The sequence below is a fragment of the Salvia miltiorrhiza genome, chromosome 5, assembly GCF_028751815.1.
Source record: "Salvia miltiorrhiza cultivar Shanhuang (shh) chromosome 5, IMPLAD_Smil_shh, whole genome shotgun sequence".
In the NCBI taxonomy this organism is placed as follows: domain Eukaryota; kingdom Viridiplantae; phylum Streptophyta; class Magnoliopsida; order Lamiales; family Lamiaceae; genus Salvia; species Salvia miltiorrhiza.
The window spans coordinates 196951-217724 of NC_080391.1; the positions used below are offsets into that span (position 1 = coordinate 196951).

A 20774-nucleotide genomic window follows, 5' to 3' on the forward strand; every position below is an offset into this window, starting at 1 on the left:
ATTCCATTTTAAGGTATTACTATAGTTTCTTAGTTTAAACTAGACCCAATATAGTACACAACCTATTCAAACAATTTTACAAAATAAACTACTTTTAACATTGCTTCTCCACATTTAAAATTCTAGATCCGTCACCAAATTAAATAATATTAATAATGATAGTGGCGAGTTTATCCGGCACGTTTCAGAGGTGCATGCAATTGCTACATGGCATTCTCTCACAACTTTGGAATCCCAACAACTTCTTACACACACTAATATCTATTTTTTTTTTATCTATATCTATATCTATATAATATAATAACGCATTAATTCCTCACTCATTAATTACTACTCGATAGATAGCTCCTTGAACTGCTAACTTACATTCATCCATCGATCATGGTGTTGAGCAGCGCCGCCGCCGACTCCGGCGAGAATCTCCGGTGCACCTTCGCCTCTCGATACGCCTGCGCGTCCCTCCCTCGGTTCAAGATCCCGAGGGGGGCGATGGCGAAGGAGGCGGCGCATCAGATAGTGAAGGATGAGCTGATGCTCGACGGCAACCCGCGCCTCAACCTGGCGTCGTTCGTGACGACGTGGATGGAGCCCGAGTGCGACCAGCTCATCATGGCCTCCCTTAACAAGAACTATGTCGACATGGATGAGTATCCTGTCACCACCGAGCTCCAGGCATATATATATATACATATATTCTTCCTCTACTTTTCTCAATTTTATTAGGATCGATCATAATTTGTTTCTCCAACTTTCAGTGTTTTTATAGAATCCGACGATGGAATAATTAGCATTTTTAGGGTGCGTTTACTCTGCATATTGATAAAATGCATGATTGGTATTTTATCTTTTAAGAGTAAGATTTCTTTAATCTCACTATTTTAATGCGATAAGAATTTTAAGCAAAACTAGATTAAATGATAGAAATAATCAAGGACATTGGAATATTCCGAAGTTCTAAACATTCTTTTTAAAAAAAGTTGATAATTTAGATAGAGAATAGTGAGTCTGAGTTGATCACTAATTATTCTGTCGTCAGATTCTGTAAAGCGAGGACATAAATCAAAATTTGAAAATTATTTGAGGGTTTTTGGAGAAATTAATAATTGAAGTGGAGCATTTTTTGGAAAACGTGGAAGTTGGAGACCTATGTTATTGATGAACTTATTCTTTTGGGGCCTCATAGTTATTTTAATTAAGGAGCTTATAAGCTCAGTCAAACGCCTTCCTAATCTAACATCTCTTTCTAGATACTAAGAAAGAGAGAGATAGGCTATGTTTGGAAGAATTGGGGTGTGTATGATCATGAATATAATGCATAATTTGTTGAGCTACAAATTTTGAAAAATGCAGAATCGATGTGTGAATATGATAGCACGTCTGTTCCACGCCCCCGTCGGCGACGAAGAAGCAGCCATTGGAGTAAGCACAGTGGGATCATCAGAAGCTATAATGCTTGCTGGTCTTGCTTTCAAGAGAAAGTGGCAAGCAAAGAGGAAAGCAAACTCCAAACCCTATCATAATCCCAACATTGTCACCGGAGCTAATGTGCAGGTTAATATTGTTTTCATATATATATGATCTATTAATACTTGCATCATAATTAATGTGTGTTGATCTTTAAGAGAATTTCAATATCTTGCTGCTGCATTAATAAAGATTCTGTGATGTTAGAGCATAGCTAGAGATTCTTGTATGACACTATTGTTCTTAAAATAAATTAAAAAATAGGGATAGATATATAAGGCTCCTTTATAATAGGTATAGATAGATATATAGTAAGCTACAATATTGGCTTGGATGATCCTACATTTTTTCAATACATTCTTTGGGTGCGTTCTCTTCGATGAGAAAACATATATTTTCATCTTTTTTCCACCCTTAATTTTCACGTGTTTGTTGTAGGGTGGATAATCCCCCCAAGCATTATGGTGTTTTTTTTTTAATTTGGGGATAAGAAGGCGGGGATCGTTAAAATTTGATAAAAAATTTCCATCTTTCTGATCTCTCATTTTCTTATGATAAATTTACAATCGAAAAAAAAAGTACATATATATATAGCTAGGATAGTGAGGGAAGTGCATTTATTAGTAAGAAACAAATTAAACAATCCAATGTTTTGCCTATGACTAGCTACATTTTGTTGTTGTTGTATTTGGTCTTAGGTTTGCTGGGAAAAGTTTGCAAGGTATTTTGAGGTAGAATTGAAGGAGGTGAAGCTTAGAGAAGGTTATTACATCATGGATCCGGCCGAGGCCGTGGAGCTCGTAGACGAGAACACCATCTGCGTCGCAGCCATTCTCGGATCCACTCTCACCGGAGAATTCGATGATGTCAAACTCCTAAACGACCTCCTCACGAGGAAGAACATGGAGACGGGGTGGGACACCCCGATCCATGTTGATGCCGCCAGTGGAGGCTTCGTTGCCCCATTCCTCCACCCGGAGCTCGAATGGGACTTCCGCCTACCACTGGTGAAGAGCATCAATGTGAGTGGCCACAAATACGGCCTTGTCTATGCAGGTGTCGGGTGGGTCGTCTGGAGGAGCCACGACGACCTGCCCGACGACCTTGTCTTCCACATTAACTACCTCGGATCCGATCAACCTACTTTCACCTTGAACTTCTCCAAAGGTCACCTTTCATGATCAACTCTCCTTGTGTTAAGTCCTATTATTACTGCAGCTTGACTCGTTTACTATCGAATTTTCTGCAGGTTCTAGCCAGATCATTGCCCAATACTATCAATTCATAAGACTTGGCTTTGAGGTAGTTTTCCTTATAAGAATCATTACATATTTTCTCTACTCTGTTATAACTTGAACTCATTTACAGGTGTTTACTTCGAGTGATATATATAATAGATAGATATATAGATAAACATAACTCAAGTTAATCTATCGTTTAATTACTTTGATGGATTGATTAATTTTGAATTTGTTTGACCATCTATATATATATTCAATCACTCAAACATGCATCTTATATGATTCTCATTAACTTATGGCCTAAACCTTGGCACATATTTATATTTTTTAAAATTAATATTCTTAAATTATAGTTAGAACTTTGATCTTGTAGTAACTCTTTGACCGGAATTTAAAAAAATTACAAATATATATATTCAGTATTTATCTAGCTAGGTTGTTCACTTAATAGCCTGTGTCAAAAAATTTGGCAACTAAAGCTGATATGGATTAAAAAAATTGTGATAATTCGACACATGCTATTAAGTCAACAACGTAGATAAGTACATGCTATATATTTGTAAATTCTTTAAATTCGGCATACAAAATTACTCCCTCCGTCCCATGAAGCAAGACCTAGTTCTTTTCGGCACGGGAATTAAGAAATTGTTATTTTGTGTGTTAAGTGTGGTAGGTGAAAAAGTGAAAAAGTGAATAAAGAGTAATTTTTTTTGCTATTTTTAGAAACTGATCTTGCTTCGTGGGACAGACCAAAGAGGAAACTTGGTCTTGTTACATGGGACGAAGGGAGTACTATAAGGTTAAAGTTCGAGCTATAATTTAAGAACATCCAACTTTTTTTTTTGTGGTTAATTAGGGCTACAAAAACATAATGGAGAACTGCATGCAAAATGCAAAGCTCCTGAAAGAAGGGATCGCGAAGACGGGGCGCTTCGACGTCGTCTCCAAAGACGTCGGGGTGCCCGTGGTGGCGTTCTCGCTCAAGGACAGCACCGGCTACACGGTTTTCCAGATATCCGAATCTCTGAGGAGGTTCGGATGGATTGTCCCGGCGTACACCATGCCTCCCAATGCGGAGCACGTTGCAGTGCTCCGCATTGTGGTCCGGGAAGACTTCAGCCACACGCTGGCCGAGAGGCTCGTCTCCGACATGGAGAGAGTTGTCGAGGAATTTGATGCGCTGCCGCCTCGTGCAGCTGTGAGAGACGGGAAGAGGAGCGTCGTCGAGGTTGAGAGAGGTGTGTGCAGCTACTGGAGGAGGATTTCGGACAAGAAGAGCAGCGGAGTGTGCTAGAAATATTTCACAGCAAAGATTCTGAGTGATAATTAAATTTGCTTATGTTAAGGTTGAATGTTGTTGTGTTGGATGCATGCGTGCATTGCACTGAACGTATAAAATTACTGCGTTTGTTGTGAAATTGACTGCACTAAAGAAAATGGAATTTTCGCTGCTCGTAGAATTCGAATCTCACTGTAGATCTTTACGGTCGAAGGGTTGAAAATGAGATTCGTCGTTGTTTAATTCATTTCGAGGTTCAAATAAAAATTATCTAATTGTGAGAACTATGAGGATTCTATTTCTATATATATGTCCACAGCTCGATCGCTATGCACATTCGTGTTAAGTTTATCATTTTAATTATATTTATTATGTGGAAAACATTATAATATAATGTAACATATGCTTAATTAATTAATTGTACGTGATATTAAGTTTTTAAATATTTAGATATGAAATATATTAATATATGTATATATGGATCTTTCGTTATCAATCTCGAATTAAATTATCCTAATCTAATTTTGGATTCAAATTAAGAAGAAGAAGAAAAAAATACAAATTTAAAAATTAAGAAAAAAAAGGAAATGGTTAGGCCAACAGTCAAAAACAAGTCTTAGGTAGATTTTGGAAGGTGAGAAATATAATATGTTTAGTTTCCCTCTCCACATAGTTATAACAATATATGTAGGTATGGAATATAACTATATAAGTAAACATTTAAGAATATTTTCTCATTAATTATCATGACTCTTAGTTTCTTCCTTTGACTATATATACTTCTAGTAAAATATGTTTACCGCTTTTGTTTTTGAGGGGAAATTAATATATTTGACACTCAATCACTCAATTGATAGATATATTCATCCCTAATAAAATTAACGATATATTAATACCTTTTTAATTTTTAATTTTTTAAATAGATCTCAAGGTGCATGATTGATTTGTATATATAGGTTTTTATTAATTGTATATGTGATTTCTAAGAATTAATCATTTGTACGTGGATGTGATGTCCTCAGCTTCATGAGAATGAAATTGACCGAAAAATTAATTAATAATTGATTAAATATAAATTACACTTGCAGTTGATCTAAATGGGGGTTTACTAGTTAGTTCCCATTTAGGTTAGAAATATGAAGGCAAAGAGTAAGCATGTGATGATGATTAATTGGACAACTAATTAAGTAGTATATATGTTGAATTAATTATATTGAATCGATCGTATAGTAGTACCATGTAGTGGAGACAAGTACCACTTCGATCGAGGTGGGTAAATTAGGTTAGAATCTTGTGAAAATTGAAAGTTTAATTATAGCAGAACTACCCATGTACTCTCTCTCTCTAGAAATAATTTTCAATCCTTAGCCAAGTAAAAAAAAATAAAAAAATCAACCCTTAAATTGTGAAGATTTACGGTCAATTCTTTATTTTGCCGAATGAATTTGTGGTCGAGAGTTTGAATTTTATTGATGGTAAAACTTCATTTTTTAGAATTGCATGTCATGTTTTCACATTAATGAATTTTTCAAATATGTACTATTAATTATATACTCCCTCCATCCCAATAATAATATTCCAATTTTCTTTTTCGGCGTCTCATGCATTTATAATGTTCTGACCCAAAAAAGAAAACAATATACTTTATCTATGCTATCTATATATCTTAAATTTCTCTTACTTTTACATTATTCTCTCTATCTTTCTCCTCATCGACTTTATCTACATTTTCTTAATTTGTGTGCCCATATTTTTTATTGGGACGGTGAGAGTAATAAATTGATTTGTATAATAACTCAACCTAGATATATGTTTGTACACATGCACACAAATACACATGTACAGTAGATAGGTATATATAGGTTGTGTGTGTGTAAATTAAGAGATTAGTAAGTAGTTTGTTAGCCTAGATGTTGCATCAATGGGTGGTGCTGGTCTGTCCAAATCCTCCCACTTCCTAACGGAAAACAAAACTCTTGTTTATCTAATTAATTATTTCAACTTCTTCAATATTACTCTCTCATACCTCATCTTCTTCCCAACTTCTCTCACTCTCTTTCTTTAGATATACACATGCATGCACACACACACATATATATATATATAGCGCCTCTCACTTCGATCATCAATGAATCTGCAATATTCTTGAAGGTTTTTGGAGAAATTATATAACCCTTTCGATCGAGAAGTGTGGTGATCGATATGATTTCAGATCATCACAGTGATCATTAGGGTTTGTTGAGCTGAAGCTTAATTAGCTCACACACACACACACATATATATATAGAGAGAGAGGGAGAGAGAGAGAGATGATGTGTAGTAGAGGGCATTGGAGGCCTGCAGAAGATGAGAAGCTAAGAGAATTAGTTGAAAGATATGGACCTCATAACTGGAATGCTATTGCTCAACATCTTCCTGCACCTAGATCAGGTCCACCTCTCTCTCTCTCGTATACATATATATGTTAATTTGTTATATATAGCTACAAAAATGGTACAATTTTTTCTCATGCATCCTTTACTTTTCATGGCATTAGCTATAATTCATGGCATTAACACATTTCCCAAAGTTTTCTCCCTTAAATTATATAATTCCATTCTAATATTTTCTCATAGATAGAATGATCGATACTCCCTCCGTCCCACTAATTAGTATGACTCAAGTGTGTTGAACACGCACGCACGTATATTAAAAAAGTGTTATTTACATGTATAAAGTTGAAGGGTCTCACTTATTTTAAGACATAACCTGAGTTTCGAGTCATTATTATTTATTTCGAGTCACTTATATTATATTGTTCAATTTACCATGCATGCATGCATATATGCTATATATTCACTAGGATCCATGTAAATAAAAACTAATTAATCAAAACACAAATTCACAAATAAATTACCAAAAAAATTAAGAAAACAGTACTAAACAATTTTTTTATATTTTTTTTCATGCAGGAAAAAGTTGCAGGCTGAGATGGTTCAATCAGCTGGATCCAAGAATAAACCGGCGGCCGTTCACGGAGGAGGAGGAGGAGCGCCTCCTCGGCTGCCACCGGATTCACGGGAACCGGTGGGCGATAATCGCCCGACACTTCCCCGGGCGGACTGATAACGCCGTGAAGAACCACTGGCACGTTATCATGGCCAGAAAATGCAGAGAGAAATCAAAATTCTACGCCAAAAATCAAAGTGTTTTCCTAGGAAATAATCCGAGGTTTAGCCCTCTTGTAATGGAGCTTCATCAATCTCATCATAAACTGCTTCATCATCAAGGTAATTTAATTAATTTATCATTATTTAATGGGTTTATTTGACTATAGCTATAACACAAAGTAAATCTAATTATTTTTTTCCCCAAATTTTCAGCTGCCATGCACGTAGAGTCTTATGTTCCCCAAATTTTAATTCGGGGCAAATTTCAAAAAATTAGAAGTTCGTGTATTTTTTTTTACCAAGAAATAAAGTTGGTAAAAAATCATAATTTAATTGTTAGGTTCTTGATACTATTGTTTCGTACAAGTTAATTAAATTAAATTATGTAGTCTTGAATTTTTTACCTTATTCTTAATTTTCACTCTCCTTAAGAAATATTGATATATAGTATTAAATTTTCTAGCTCTGTCTAATTAAGTATTTTATTCATCATTAGAGGTTTTGGCTATTTTATGAAATTTCAAAAAACTGATGATTAATTAATTAATTTATTAATGCAGAGAGAAGTGGGAAATCAGTGGAATTCTACGATTTTCTCCAAGTGAATACAGATTCAAACAGAAGTAGTGAAGTGATAGATGATGATGCAATTAGGAGAAGAGATAATGAAGAAGAAGAAGTGGATCAACAATCTGTTTATCATTCTATTAATCAAACAAACAACAATTCTCCATCATCTCTACCCTTTATAGATTTCTTATCGTTGGGAAATAACCCTACTTAATTAATTCCTTTTGATCAATGAAGAAAAGGAAAATTAAATGATATTATAAGTTTGTTGTAGACTTAGTTGTGTTAATGTGTGTGTGTGTATATATATATATAATAGGAGGTTCAAATGATCAGAATCTCTATTTTTTTCGTTGGAACGCGAGAACATTGCACTAAACGTATAGAGCCATTGCATTCGCCGTGAAACTAAATGCACTTTAAACTAATGAAGAAAATCAAGATGAACATTTAAGTAGGGCAAAAAGAGAAAAGATTAAGCCTCTTGCACCAGATTTTCATAGTAAAGATACATTAATCAGATCGAACAAATTCACTAAAACATCGATCGTTCTATCATCAGATTTGGTTTTTGAAAAATACAACTTATACAAGACAATCAAAATTGGAATAAGCAGCCATTTTCACAAGCTGTTAGAACTCAGACAACCTAGAAAAAAAATTATCACACACATCATGTACAAGACTGAAAAAACTTCCTCTCCACCCCCACTAGCTTAACGAAAACGCGAAAAATAAAGAAAACCCTACTGATGCATAAACGCAAAGTCGCTGTGGACCTAAATACAGCTTCACCATAGGTACGGGAAGATCCGTTTGTCCTTCCAGTTAGGCAGCGACGTGGGAATCACAATCTAGTCGGAGGGCGAGTCAAGAGTCTGGTTGGCACTGTTCTAGTGATTCCATGGTCGAGCTCGTGCATGTGCCACCAGAAACCTTCAGAATCAATGGTTTATCAAGTAGTGTATTCTTCACGATGATATCGGTTCATATGGATATTGTAACCATGGATCTTTTAAGGCCTCAGCTGCAGAAGGCCGCTTCGTTGGGTTGGCTTCTAGCAGATGAGAAACAAAGTCGATGAAGCCTTGGTCCCCCATTGGTAAGCGATGTCTCAAAGATGACTTCTTGGGTATCAGATATTCGAGCCTGTTCGTCTCCTGAGCAAGATAAGAGAGACTATACGTAAGATGGGTGGAAGAGGACCGAGACACTGATGTTTAAAGTGTAAATCGTTGGAAAAGAAGACGATTTCAGCCGCCTATCCGAGTGAAGAGAGCAGACTCGTGTATTTCCATCGTGCAAATCAAGAATCATCTCAAGGCATATTGATTGAGAAAGCAGAAGCTAGACTAATTAAACCCACCCACCCACCCACCCCGACTATATATAGAATGAGGAAAGAGATGCAGAGCATGTAACAACATTAGAACCAAAGAAAGAATGTCGGAATTCAGCAAGTGGTAAGACAAATAAATGTTCTATATGTCAAAAACTTGTAATGTTACTTAATATTCATTCTGGGGTGATAATAATGGTATGCAGATTGCGTAGATATGAAACTTATACCTGATTTCTTTCATAAAGCATGTGATTTTTGGTGAAATATTTGTACGAATCTCGTCCTTTAGCAAGCATCCCTTGCTCAATTGGGCCTATGATTCCAATTACTCGAGCAAGTAAAGTGGCAGGAGAATCATTTTGAAAGAGCACCTGTATTCATACGAGCTTCAAAAGTGCAACAAGGAATAGACAGAAACTAAAAAGGATATAAAATAGTAGGGGAAAAGAATGCTGGGATCTATCGATGAACTCAGAGAACTATGTACTAGAAGAAACTTACATTGCCCGTGCAAAGTTCAGCCAAGATGCAACCAAGTGACCATATATCGATCTTTTTGTCATATGGAAGTCCCAAAATAACCTCAGGTGCACGGTATGACCTAGATTGAACATAAGAACAGAGATGATCCGTTTCAAAGCAACTACTTCCTAGATCAATGACCTTCACCTCACACCTACTGTAACTTTTCACCAATATATTCTCGGGCTTGAGGTCACAATGTATGAGGCCGAGACTGTGTAAAAATTGAAGTGCTTCCAGGACCTGAATAGTGATAGACTGGCAAATCAAAAGAGTAAGGTCAGAAGTCGATGTTGTGATAATGTATCGGCATTAAAGACATTTGCAACATGAACCTGAAGTCTTGGCATCGTAAAGTAGACTTCTCCACCAGATTCTCTATTATATTTATGGAACTCGTACAAGTTTGCTTTGAGCAATTCACAAACAATCAACAAATGCTCCTGCAAATGAGAAAACAGGCTAATTTAAGCAGAATGTCACCCAAACATCAAATGCACTGATTTCAAATGTACAGATATAAAGCCTTGCAAAATAAGAACCATAGAATGTGAATGTAGGGTATCGGAGCTGGACATCTATGAATCAGAGGTTTGTTTCGACATGCAAAGATGCATGTCTTCAGGAGGTGAATATAACCACTGTCGGGTTGGTGCTAATTTGGAAGGATCGTATCTACCATGCAAACTCATTTTGTTAGATAAACATGAGCTGAATTTCAGAAAATTAAATTTTGTTTCACGAGCTAAATTTCCCCTTATCAACATGGTGTAATCTGGAAATTCACATCAGAAGCCTACTGTTAAAGAGAATGGTCAATTTGTCACAATTTCCAAGGACAGAAAGTAAACTAAATGAGGGCGGAATCTAGCAGACTTTTCATCCCATTGGCTTTTAGTAAATATGCAGTGAAAGGCACATTTCTTAGTCAATCAAGGTGAAAGGATATTTCATACTGGCTAAAGTGACTGACGAAATGCCCACTTACCCGATAATAGAAATAATCGTACAACCGGAGAAGATGGTACTTGTCGCCAGGATCATGTTTGTTCACATACTTGAGCAGCTTTATTTCATCAAGGCTCTGATCGAAAAAATCTTTATTGTTCTTTATTATCTTCACACAAACATCCATGCCAGAGTGCAGATCATGGGCCTGAACAGCTTTGCTGAATGCAGCTGATCCAAGATACTCGGTGACATGATAGCGACCAGCAATGACTGAATTCAGAACGACATGGAAATTTTTGTCCTCTTCAAAACCAGTCCTGAACGATAAACATTTGCAAGATTAAGGAAACACATCCAGAAGTTGGATGTAGCAAAGCTAAAAGGTTAGCACGTGGTGTATCTTCATTTAGAAATGTGAAAAAATGGAACACCGATTTTCTTTGTCCCCATACAACCAACATACTGGACTCCCAATAGAACACTTTTTCTGCCCAATTTTTGGTCTAATCAAATTGTACAAGCTAATTGATGACTCAGAAATTTGTTTCAGATAATAAATGACAAAAAGGTACAAAGAATTTACAATGAAAGTGAACAAAAGCTACCTTTATTGGAAAAGGTACACGTATTGTGATACAGATACTGTGTATGTAAGATATTGTAGCTTCATCCACTAATCTTAGCATCATAAAGACAGTCTCCATTTCAAACCAAACTAGTTAAACTGAGACCAGAATTAAGCTAGCCAAGGGAATAGTGTTAACTTAAGGTTTGTGCTACGAGTATTATCTTCAGATAAAAGCTTTATGATAAAATCTAGCAATCAAATTCAGGTTAAAACTTATCTACATAATATTATGATATCACATATTGAAGAAGTGCATACCTGTTTTTCCTGTGGACAATCTTCAAGTTGAAGGTTTCAAATTCATCCTCTTGGGCTTTGATCTGTTTCACTTGCTCTTGTACAGCAGCAGCTTCTTCGTCTTCTATTGATGCCCCGGGATCTTCTGCTCTTTCACCTGCTGCTTTTAGATCCGCTTCTTTCTTTGCACATTCCCTCTCGATATAGCCATAATTTGAAAAAGACGATGGACTGGAATTTGCCGATTCCCCAGCATTGGCATATTTTTCGTCCCTTGAACTACCCACCGGTGATGAGTCGTTGCTTTTGCGCCTCCATGATGCAATCATGTCATCATTAGCCAATACCAAATCACTGGCTCCATCACTGACGATGGTGTTGGCCTTGTTTGACCACAAAGACTTGTTTGGGCTTGTTTGGGCCAACTGCCTATCTCTAGGAGGAGGAAATAAGAAACCCCCATCCTTGTAATTCTTGGCCTGTGTATATGCACCTCTATCGTGATTCAACGTATAATTATCAGAATTATGTCTCCTTATTCTATTTTTGTTGTACTTGGATCCCTCACAAGTATTACTATCTAACTCATGCTGTGGGTATCCTGCACCACTAGCACTAGCTTCGTCATACTCTAAGTCCCCTTCACTACTACCTCCAATTAAACTTTCTCTTACCTCACTGCCTATATCAGCAGCATCACTGTTGATTCCAACACCAATAGATCTAACTGAACCATGTGGATCATCATCCATGCAGATATCATCAGGAAGCAGTCTCCCACGGTCCCTCATCACCTTCCCGTTCCCTAAGAGGTCATTGGGCTGAGAGACCAAGCCCTTCCAGACAGGCTCTGCACGCATCAAATTCAGCTCCTCTTCATCCATCAACTGTCCATCATATTGGCTGGTCACCTTATTTTGATTTCTCCTGTAAACTTTTGAGCCAGATACGCCTACAGGGTTCTCTGAAGATACAACTGAATCAACGTTTTTTGACTGGAAATATTGTTCCCTGGAAAGGTAAGAATCCTCATCGGCAAACGACTGTTCATCTTCATCATCTTTGTTCTGTTCCGTTTCTAGTGGGTCTTGGATGCTCCCATGCCCAGTCCCCTTCTCATTGTCACTAGGGTAGTCGACTTCATGCGCCAGAAACCAGGTTTCATCTTCGATAGGTTGTCTCATATAACCAACATCATCATCATCTTCATATTCATCAGAATCCCAGTACTCATTAGGGTAGTCAATGGATTCACTCAATCCATCACCTATAGTTGCAAAACCAGAAACAAGATCAGTGGTACCCTCAGCAATACCCTGACTCACAGAGAGCCAACTGCCTCCTGTCGACCTTTTTCCTATGTATCATTACCATAAAAGTTAATAATTCATTGAAAATGTGAGAGCCCAGGTATAAAAACAAAAAATCAAAGCCATAAACCACTCATCAGTTGTTTTATGTGAGTTCAGTGCAAACTTGAAAAGAGCCAAAAACAAGTGAGAAGGAAAGTAAGTAGGTAATGAGGCTTATAGCATTCAACGATTTGCTCTCAATTGATCTCCCAGACTAATGTAAAATATAACCAGAAAAGGACACTTGCTTTTTTTGGCCTATTATTCCTTCAGCAACAAATATGACAAGGTTAATACAGAAAAAAGAAGAAACGTATTTTATGAATGCAATGGAGTGAGCTTTGATAGGAACATATTGCTTCAATAGTATCAGAATCTTTAGTATTTCACATACTGCAAGTTTTAGGCAAAGTTGGTGGGTTTCCATGTTATCTGTGAGTATATGAGTGGTCCATTTGGTAAATGTTACCAACTTAATGAAATGAGGGTTTAATAGTTCTTCAATATACTCATGAACCACATGCATATAATTTTCTGAATGCCTAGATTCTGTTACATTTTATAATACATTAGAAAGGTAAATACAGATACTACCAGAAATACAAAATATCATTTGCAGCCTCGTCACTAATGTATAAATTCGTAGATGTGTGTGTGTGGTGGGGGGGGGGGGGGGGTGTTGCAAGTCAACAATTAAGTTCAGAGGAGAAGACCTGAATTATTAATATCTCGACCAATAGGTACATCCAAAAATGCCCCAATGAGATATGTATCGTCAGTATCCAAAACCTTTGGACCAAGTCCGTCGCGTTCATACTTTTCCTCCCAGTGAGTATTGAAAGACTTGTCTTCAGACTTAAGCCTAACAGGTGGCAACCTTGGTAACTCTTCCTTTTGATTCTCCGTTGCAAGAGGAAAATCTAAATCACCAAAAACCTTTGGCTCAACTCCATGAGCCTTCTGCAAGTATAGAGCTCTTCCCACCTCATCCACTTGCTCTTTTACACTTACCCTAATATCATAGGGATCTCTTTTCTTTTTGCCCTGTGTTTTATTAGTATTGGAAGAAGCACTCCCATGACTGGTCGAAGTGTCTTCCCCCGAGAAGGGGGGAAAAACATTTTTTAGTGAGCAGTCTTTCCAGAGATCTAAAGACGGGCGTACAGATGCATTACTTATGGAATCAGCAAGCTCATCTTTAGAAGACGCACCACTTATCTTTCTCCGTGGACCGACTTCCTTAAGCTCGTTCTTCTCATTCTTTGGTTCATCACCAGCCTTGCTAGTACCAACTGGCCAAGACATTCTCCTTTCACAAGGAAAACTAACATCTTCCCCATATTTTGAAGAATCCTTACCATGATCAAGGTCCTCAGCTGAAAACAACGCCTTTCTAGAAACCTCAAAACCCAAAAAGTCGTTGGGACCAGCACTGCCGTCATCATGCTCATTAGAAGTCACAGGCCCATTGCTCGTACTGTATTTCCATGGATACAAATCAAGAACAGTATCTGAAGTCTTAGAGACGGTGAAGCTTTTATCACTTGTTCCCACACTCGCATTGACCATGCTCTGCTCCCCAATAGTGCCACAGCTTTTCCACTTCCGCTCCGACTCATATCTCCCAGCTTCACACTCTACCTCTTTGACAATAAGCTCCTTAGAAGCCTCAGCACTACTTGACTCACTAAGAGCTCGCCCGCTATCCCTCATTTGTTGATCTTCTCCCAATAATTTCGCTCCATTAACTTCTTCCCTCAGCCTACTACCACTCGACTCCTTACTATCAAGCTTAAGCTTGTCCATTACCCCATTCAAGTCGGGCCTGCTACCCAATTCACATTTCAAAGCAGCCTCTGCATTTGTAAAGTTGTTCCTCCTCAGGAACTCCAGAATATCGTCTACGGGAGTCGAATCAGCCATTTACATACAATCTGCCGCTAAGCAACCATGTACTAAAAGTAACACGAGTAAACCTAACAAACAACCGAAACCGAAGAAACAATTAGTTTTTACATCACATTTCAGCTATCACGCACCACTTTTGTAAATACAAGACAAATATTTATTCATTCCTTGCATCTCAAAAGCCCCAAAACCGAATACAACAAAAAAAGGGGTGAAAAAATTAATTCATCATTGAATGCGGAGCTACAAATGGCATTTACAAGAATCCCTCCATGAAACAATACACACGTTCACATCATAAAAGAAAACAATTTCTCTCTTCACATACAAAACCCCCCACGAAATTTATCAAAGATCTGCGCTTTAACCGAAACCCTAAAAACGCAAGAATACTTATTCAAGGAATTAAACAATACGCCCCAAATCATTGCGACAGCGAAACCCATTCAACACAACAGGAAAAACCAGAATCATCAAATGGAGCTAAAATGAGTGGGAAAAGGAAGCTTACAGATCGAAGAAAATGGTGATTGAGGAGCCAAACACGGCGCTCTCGAATGCAAATGAACATTAAACACTTTCACTTCTGGTTTTTGCAACAATTATAGAACATTGTTGCTAGATTTCTGGCATTGTGCCTCTTTCCGCCGGAAAATCAATCTTCATATATGATAGTATGATAATAATGTATGTATTTTGTATGCATATTTCAGGTATGTAGGCTTGTGATTAGATACAGAAAATGAGCAAACAGACAACAAATATTAATGGCAAATGTTTGATTAATTCTATAATTTTTTGTGTAAGGATTATCTGTATATCCACATGGTCGAGGGCTTTGGATTGTAGCTAATTTACTAATTTGCCCTCGTGGTGTTGTGGACTGAGAGTGGAGGAGAATATTCGAATATGAAGGGCAATTGTGAGAAATAATAAAAAAGTTCAAATAATGACTTTTTTTTATATAATAAGGATGGATATTTATGGTTTTAGCTAGTTATTTTGGCATTCGATTTATTGTGTGGGCTCATGGTTTATTTATTTATGATCATAATAAATATTCATCTACTACTTTTAGGTGGCTCATATGGATAGGTTTTATTTTGGAAAATTAAAATTTAAAATTATTAATATTTTTATAATTACATCACAATTTAAAAAAATAATCTTCTTCAATGCAAAATCCATCAGGAAATATTACCAAAAATTAGGAAATACTAGCTCTCCTCATCATTCAATACGACAATACCCCAATATGTATTTGTGTAGTAAAGGAGCATAGTAAATATCAATATCATCTCGTTATTTTTCCTCTTGTCATAACTAAATAAAAATGCATCATAAATTTGTTGAATTAGACATATGATAAATGGACTGGGAAAATAGTCAAATTACACACAAGCAATCCAATAATTTCGTAATAATAATAATAATAATAATAATAATAATAATAATAATAATAATAATAATAATAATAATAATAATAATAATAATAATAATAATAAAAAAGATAAATAATGGAGCTGGGCCTTATTTTTGTATTGGGCTGTAATTTTACGAAGAAGCCCAGTTGGTCTATGTAGTATGTTAGTTGGTAAATGCTTCACATATTTTATTAATTAATTACAATTAATCAATTCTTTTCTTCCTTAAATTTGAAAGAAAATGTAAACTAGACCTCAAAGAAATAAAAACAACATAAAGAAGTCAAAAATAAGATCAAGATGACAAAAGTATTGAAAATAAGCTCATCCAAATAGTCAATTCAACAATCTTTAAATTCATAAGGCAATGTAGTAATACAACAATTAAAATTATGGGATAACACGGCGTCTGGCCCATTTGGCTCTCCCATTTGCCTGAAAATTGATAAAATGTGACTATTAAAGAAAAAGATATTTTAATATTCAAATATAACAAAAACACGTCAAGTTTAAATAGGAAGACTAACCTGGAAGGCAAGTTGCCGAGTGACTTAAGCTCAAAAAGAAGAATCGACGATGAGTTTAAAGGAAAACTTGTCTTTTAATTGATTGGCACAAGCGACAACCGAGGGATTACACTCGACTAATTCAATTTCTATGATCCAAGAATGATCATACGGTAAATCGAGTTGTTGTAATTTGTAGCAATGCTTCATGCTTAGTGTGCAAAGCATCGGGAGGCTTCCACGTTGGGGTTTCCATTGCACCAAATCAGTGTCCTCAATTTGAAGTTTAAGAAGTTTCAAAAAACTCCCTGATTTTATTTCCCACTCTGGGCCTCGGAAGGCATAGCATTCTAATTCGAGAAGCTCGAGATTTGGCAGCAACGAACCAATGTCATTCATGTACTTCCAAGGATACCCCAACCCACCCAAATATAACTCTTTGAGACTTGATGGAAACATTGAAAGAGGAATAGTATTACACTCATACTTTATCTCGGGATTCGTGATGCTGTATCTAAGTGAGACCAAATTCTGGAGTTGTGATACATAACTTAAGCAACTCAATGGGTTGCTTTCATCATCATCATAAGGCTTCAACTCCACATCAATTCCTAAATGCGTCAAATTAGGAATTCTTTTGAGAACTTCTCTTGTACAGCTATTTACACTCACAGCAACAAGTCTAGTGAGTTTGTTCAAGGTAGCATCAGAATTAGGGGTTGCTAGGTCGCTACCCGGTAGCTCTAAATGTTGTAGTTCTCGCATGTCCCAAATTTGCACAGGCATATATGACTGAACTCCACGCTTTCTAATGTTCATATGTCTACCCTTAACTAAGACTTGAAGGTAAAAAAGGTTGGATATGGAAGGAGGGAGGTCCCTATTGCAAGTTAGGTGAAGGTACTGTAGACAAACAAGTTCCAAAATTTCAATTGGGAAATGATATAATCAGACATTTCTAGCATACAGTACCCTGAGCAACTTGAAACCCATGGCATGTATTGGGATTGGATATGGATGATAAGGGCCATAAAGAAGGAGAGAACGGACAGTGGATGCACAATCACTTTTTATTGAATCACACACTTGGTTGAAGCATAATAAACTGTTCCAATGGGCACACAACCGACGCTGGTCTTTTATAACATCATCACAACTTTGTAAGACATGCAAAAATTTGATCCTACTAGCTTCTTCCTTACATAAGTGCTGCCAGCAAGAATGCACGCGATGCCTGTTAGCTGATAACCAAGAATCTGGTGTGTTGAGAACAAGATGGTACCACATACAAAGATTTTCCAAGTATGTACTGGAAAAAGCCACAAAACTGTCTTCTCCAGTTGGTTCAAGAAACCCCTCAGCACTCAACAGACTATTGATCAGGATTCGAATGATACCAACATATGGAGGGAAAGCTCCCATATATAGGAAAAACATTTTTAAATGTTGGGGTAAGTAGTCATAGCTTGGGAAAAGTACCTCTGATATTTGATTATATGCATCCTCGAAAAGTGAGTTGTGTTGTTTGTAGGCTACCACTGTCCAGTATTCTGGGGTCTTGTCGGCTTTTGATAGGAGCTCTGCAACCGTGACTATCATAAGGGGAAGGCCTTCACATTTCTTGGCAATCTTCTCTCCCAGTTTCTCAAGTTGAGAAGGGAAACCCTCTTCACCAAATACCTTCTCACCAAGTAGCTCCTTACTTTCTTCCTCATTCAACAAGCGTACTCTTTCGTACGCATCCTCCGTGTATACTATGTGTTGTCTACTTGTAAGTAAGAATCGAATAGTTCCAACAATATTCTTTTCTTGCAAGCAACTTGTCAAGCGATTTGTTACTTGTATCTCCCAAACATCATCCAACACGATGAGGCATTTCTTATCCTTTAATCTGTCTGTCAAGAGTCCAACTAATTCCTCATCATCTCCTTGGGTAAGCATTTGGTAAGCATTGGGATCCACTTGAGCTAGAATGCATCGCAATAGTTCATCAGATTCGCATTTTCTGCCCACTTTGACCCATGCTCGAAGCTCAAAATGGCTCCGAATTGATGGATCTTCAAAAATATGTTTAGCAAGAGTTGTCTTTCCAACGCCAGCCATGCCAATAATCGAATAGGGTTCGTAGTTATTTTCTTGAAGAAGATAATCTCTGGCCTTTTCAAAATAGCGAGAAAATCCAACCATCTTTGACTTGATTCCACCAAAATCAATTCTTGAGGAAATAGGCAGGCCTTCTTCTTCAGCCATATTCTTCATTTCTTTAGTGTACTCCACCTTCATCATCTTCACCGTCATGGCGAAGCAATCAACATGGTGTTGCAGACTCTGCAGATCTATAAAGAATGACAAGGGGCCTATCGAGCTTTCGAGTTGTGGAAGAATCTGATGTAAGACATGGGATTCGAGTAAATCTTCAAATTCCCAAACTGCCTCTTTGATTCGTTCATCCACAGCATTCACCTTCGTCCTGATCTTGCTGCAGCTGGTGTCATCCAATTTTAGCAGAACTTTCTGCAATCGATCCATCTCATCGTAGGCAGGTTGTAAGATTTGTGGAGAGTGGGAAACGAGAGAAATGCGAGACGATTGTAGAATACGCTCAATCGTATTCCTGAGAGAAGCCGCCGCACCATAAGCCGCCATAGCGAAATTTTCAAGCCAGAGTAGCTGAGAATACGATTGTGGGCTGCAATTTTTGAAAATGAAATTGTTTGCATAAATTAGCTCTGCAGTTTTCCTCCAATATGAAGCTTAAAGTGAACTAAAAAATGAACTAAAATCAGCTGCAATATGAAGCTTCAAATGAACTCTGACAATAACTAAAATAAGCTGCAATATGAAGCTTAAAATAAACTCTGAAATAACTAAAATCAGCTGCAATATGAAGCTTAAAATGAACTAAAAAACCAGCTGCAATATGAAGATTAAAATGAACTACAATCAGCTGCAATCTGAAGCTTTAAATGAACTCTGACAATAACTAAAATAAGCTGCAATATGAAGCCTTAAATGAACTCAGAAAATAACTAAAATCAGCTGCAATCTGAAGCCTAAAATGAACTAAAAAATCAGCTGCAATATGAAGATTAAAATGAAAAAAATTCGGTGTCAGAAATCGCCTAATAAAGAAACGGAGAAGGAGCTGGAATTTTAATTACCAAATTTAGATCTCAACTGTAACTCTATGAGAGGAGATTGGAGCGAGTCTGCGCGGCAGCAGCTTGGTTTTGTTCGGTGGTGACGAGGTTGTCGGAATAAGATGAATGAAGAAAGGGAATAGGCGGCGCTGCGGGTGAAAACTAGAGAAGAATAAGTGGGTTGGGCCTCATTATTTTTAATTGAGTTGGGCTTAATATACTTAATTATTGGGCTTCCAACTAAATATGCTACTTAGAAGAACTTGGGTTAAAGAACTAAGCTACCTAATCTATAATTTACTACTCATAATCTATTCTATACTACATTAAAAGAGCAAAATTTAAGCTTATAGTTTGATTAATAATTGATTGTCTAATTAATTAGGAAAGATAATTAATATATACTCGAATTAAAATTATTTTACTCTAATTAAAATTGTCACATCAGTGATAAACACATTATACTTGCCCACGGTGGGTAGGTGATCGTTTCTTAACTAATTAGACCAAGTCCGTAAACTGAAGCAAGGGAAATAAATAAATGAAAGACATATAATAATTTAAATAATAAGTAATTAAAATAAACTATTAAATAGAACATTCCTACATCATTTTCCTTCAAATTTCTTCGAATGTACATTTTTCCAGTGTCGTCTAGGAAAGGAAATTAAAAAGGCAAACATACATACGTTTCTTGATCCATTTTCCACGCTCAATAAAATTAATTTTAATTGGAATTTGGAATATTTAACGCTCTATCCTCCAACGACTTGGTAGTTGAATTAGGCAAGTTATTAATTTGTAAGTAAAATTAAAACTTTTAATAAAAATCAGTGTTGTTTGTAACCCAACACGACGTCATCATTTTTAAACAATCAACCTTTATTTTGCTTAATGGTATATTATATTTAATTCATTAATGATTTGATGATTATTATTTTTCACAATTCTCATTTTGAAACCTATAATATATAATTGTTTAGAACGATTATTTGTGGTATTTAATATATGTATTAATTGTTTAATTAATATTTTTCACACTCAATTCCAAGTCAATTAAA

At 36.6% G+C, this 20774-nt stretch overlaps 4 protein-coding genes across 7 annotated transcripts; 2 read left to right on the plus strand and 2 right to left on the minus strand.

Annotated features, from left to right (window-relative positions):
* Positions 1-357: 357 nt before the first annotated feature.
* Positions 358-4154, plus strand: LOC131026529 (glutamate decarboxylase-like). Its single transcript, XM_057956409.1, has 5 exons — positions 358-672; positions 1351-1551; positions 2163-2631; positions 2714-2766; positions 3562-4154. The coding sequence occupies exons 1-5, from the start codon at positions 382-384 to the stop codon at positions 3997-3999; spliced, it is 1452 nt and encodes a 483-aa protein (XP_057812392.1). The 5' UTR covers positions 358-381; the 3' UTR covers positions 4000-4154.
* Positions 4155-5857: 1703 nt separating this feature from the next.
* LOC131026531 (transcription factor MYB54-like) lies at positions 5858-8062 on the plus strand. The gene is made up of 3 exons (XM_057956413.1): positions 5858-6414; positions 6936-7253; positions 7694-8062. The coding sequence occupies exons 1-3, from the start codon at positions 6294-6296 to the stop codon at positions 7915-7917; spliced, it is 663 nt and encodes a 220-aa protein (XP_057812396.1). The 5' UTR covers positions 5858-6293; the 3' UTR covers positions 7918-8062.
* Positions 8063-8197: 135 nt separating this feature from the next.
* LOC131026530 (uncharacterized) lies at positions 8198-15463 on the minus strand. 2 transcript variants are annotated; one of them, XM_057956412.1, is made up of 8 exons: positions 15155-15463; positions 13449-14711; positions 11405-12650; positions 10556-10835; positions 9903-10010; positions 9547-9825; positions 9273-9416; positions 8198-8863 (listed from the first exon to the last, which is right to left on the minus strand). In XM_057956412.1, exons 2-8 carry the CDS (start codon positions 14656-14658, stop codon positions 8675-8677), a joined length of 3456 nt encoding a protein of 1151 aa, XP_057812395.1. In that variant the 5' UTR covers positions 14659-14711; positions 15155-15463; the 3' UTR covers positions 8198-8674. The 2 variants fall into 2 exon arrangements, with proteins under 2 accessions (XP_057812395.1, XP_057812394.1); XM_057956411.1 differs by having other exon boundaries at positions 11405-12740.
* Positions 15464-16357: 894 nt separating this feature from the next.
* LOC131026532 (putative late blight resistance protein homolog R1C-3) lies at positions 16358-19866 on the minus strand. 3 transcript variants are annotated; one of them, XM_057956414.1, is made up of 3 exons: positions 19735-19866; positions 16595-19262; positions 16358-16502 (listed from the first exon to the last, which is right to left on the minus strand). In XM_057956414.1, exon 2 carries the CDS (start codon positions 19217-19219, stop codon positions 17522-17524), a length of 1698 nt encoding a protein of 565 aa, XP_057812397.1. In that variant the 5' UTR covers positions 19220-19262; positions 19735-19866; the 3' UTR covers positions 16358-16502; positions 16595-17521. The 3 variants fall into 3 exon arrangements, with proteins under 3 accessions (XP_057812397.1, XP_057812399.1, XP_057812398.1); XM_057956416.1 differs by having other exon boundaries at positions 19758-19860; XM_057956415.1 differs by lacking the exon at positions 19735-19866 and having other exon boundaries at positions 16595-19431.
* Positions 19867-20774: the final 908 nt, after the last annotated feature.

What these genes read in the sequence shown, in the direction of transcription:
- LOC131026529 (XM_057956409.1), top strand. Translation starts at nt 382, where the DNA reads ATGGTGTTGAGCAGCGCCGCCGCCGACTCCGGCGAGAATCTCCGGTGC. An exon ending in CTGTCACCACCGAGCTCCAG is followed by an intron (nt 673 to 1,350) that starts GCATATATATAT and finishes TGAAAAATGCAG; the next exon opens with AATCGATGTGTGAATATGAT. An exon ending in CACCTTGAACTTCTCCAAAG is followed by an intron (nt 2,632 to 2,713) that starts GTCACCTTTCAT and finishes AATTTTCTGCAG; the next exon opens with GTTCTAGCCAGATCATTGCC.
- LOC131026530 (XM_057956411.1), bottom strand. Translation starts at nt 14,658, where the DNA reads ATGGCTGATTCGACTCCCGTAGACGATATTCTGGAGTTCCTGAGGAGG. An exon ending in ACGATTATTTCTATTATCGG is followed by an intron (nt 10,011 to 10,555) that starts GTAAGTGGGCAT and finishes TCTCATTTGCAG; the next exon opens with GAGCATTTGTTGATTGTTTG. An exon ending in TTACGATGCCAAGACTTCAG is followed by an intron (nt 9,826 to 9,902) that starts GTTCATGTTGCA and finishes TTGATTTGCCAG; the next exon opens with TCTATCACTATTCAGGTCCT.
- LOC131026532 (XM_057956414.1), bottom strand. Translation starts at nt 19,219, where the DNA reads ATGGCGGCTTATGGTGCGGCGGCTTCTCTCAGGAATACGATTGAGCGT.
- LOC131026531 (XM_057956413.1), top strand. Translation starts at nt 6,294, where the DNA reads ATGATGTGTAGTAGAGGGCATTGGAGGCCTGCAGAAGATGAGAAGCTA. An exon ending in TCTTCCTGCACCTAGATCAG is followed by an intron (nt 6,415 to 6,935) that starts GTCCACCTCTCT and finishes TTTTTCATGCAG; the next exon opens with GAAAAAGTTGCAGGCTGAGA. An exon ending in TAAACTGCTTCATCATCAAG is followed by an intron (nt 7,254 to 7,693) that starts GTAATTTAATTA and finishes TTATTAATGCAG; the next exon opens with AGAGAAGTGGGAAATCAGTG.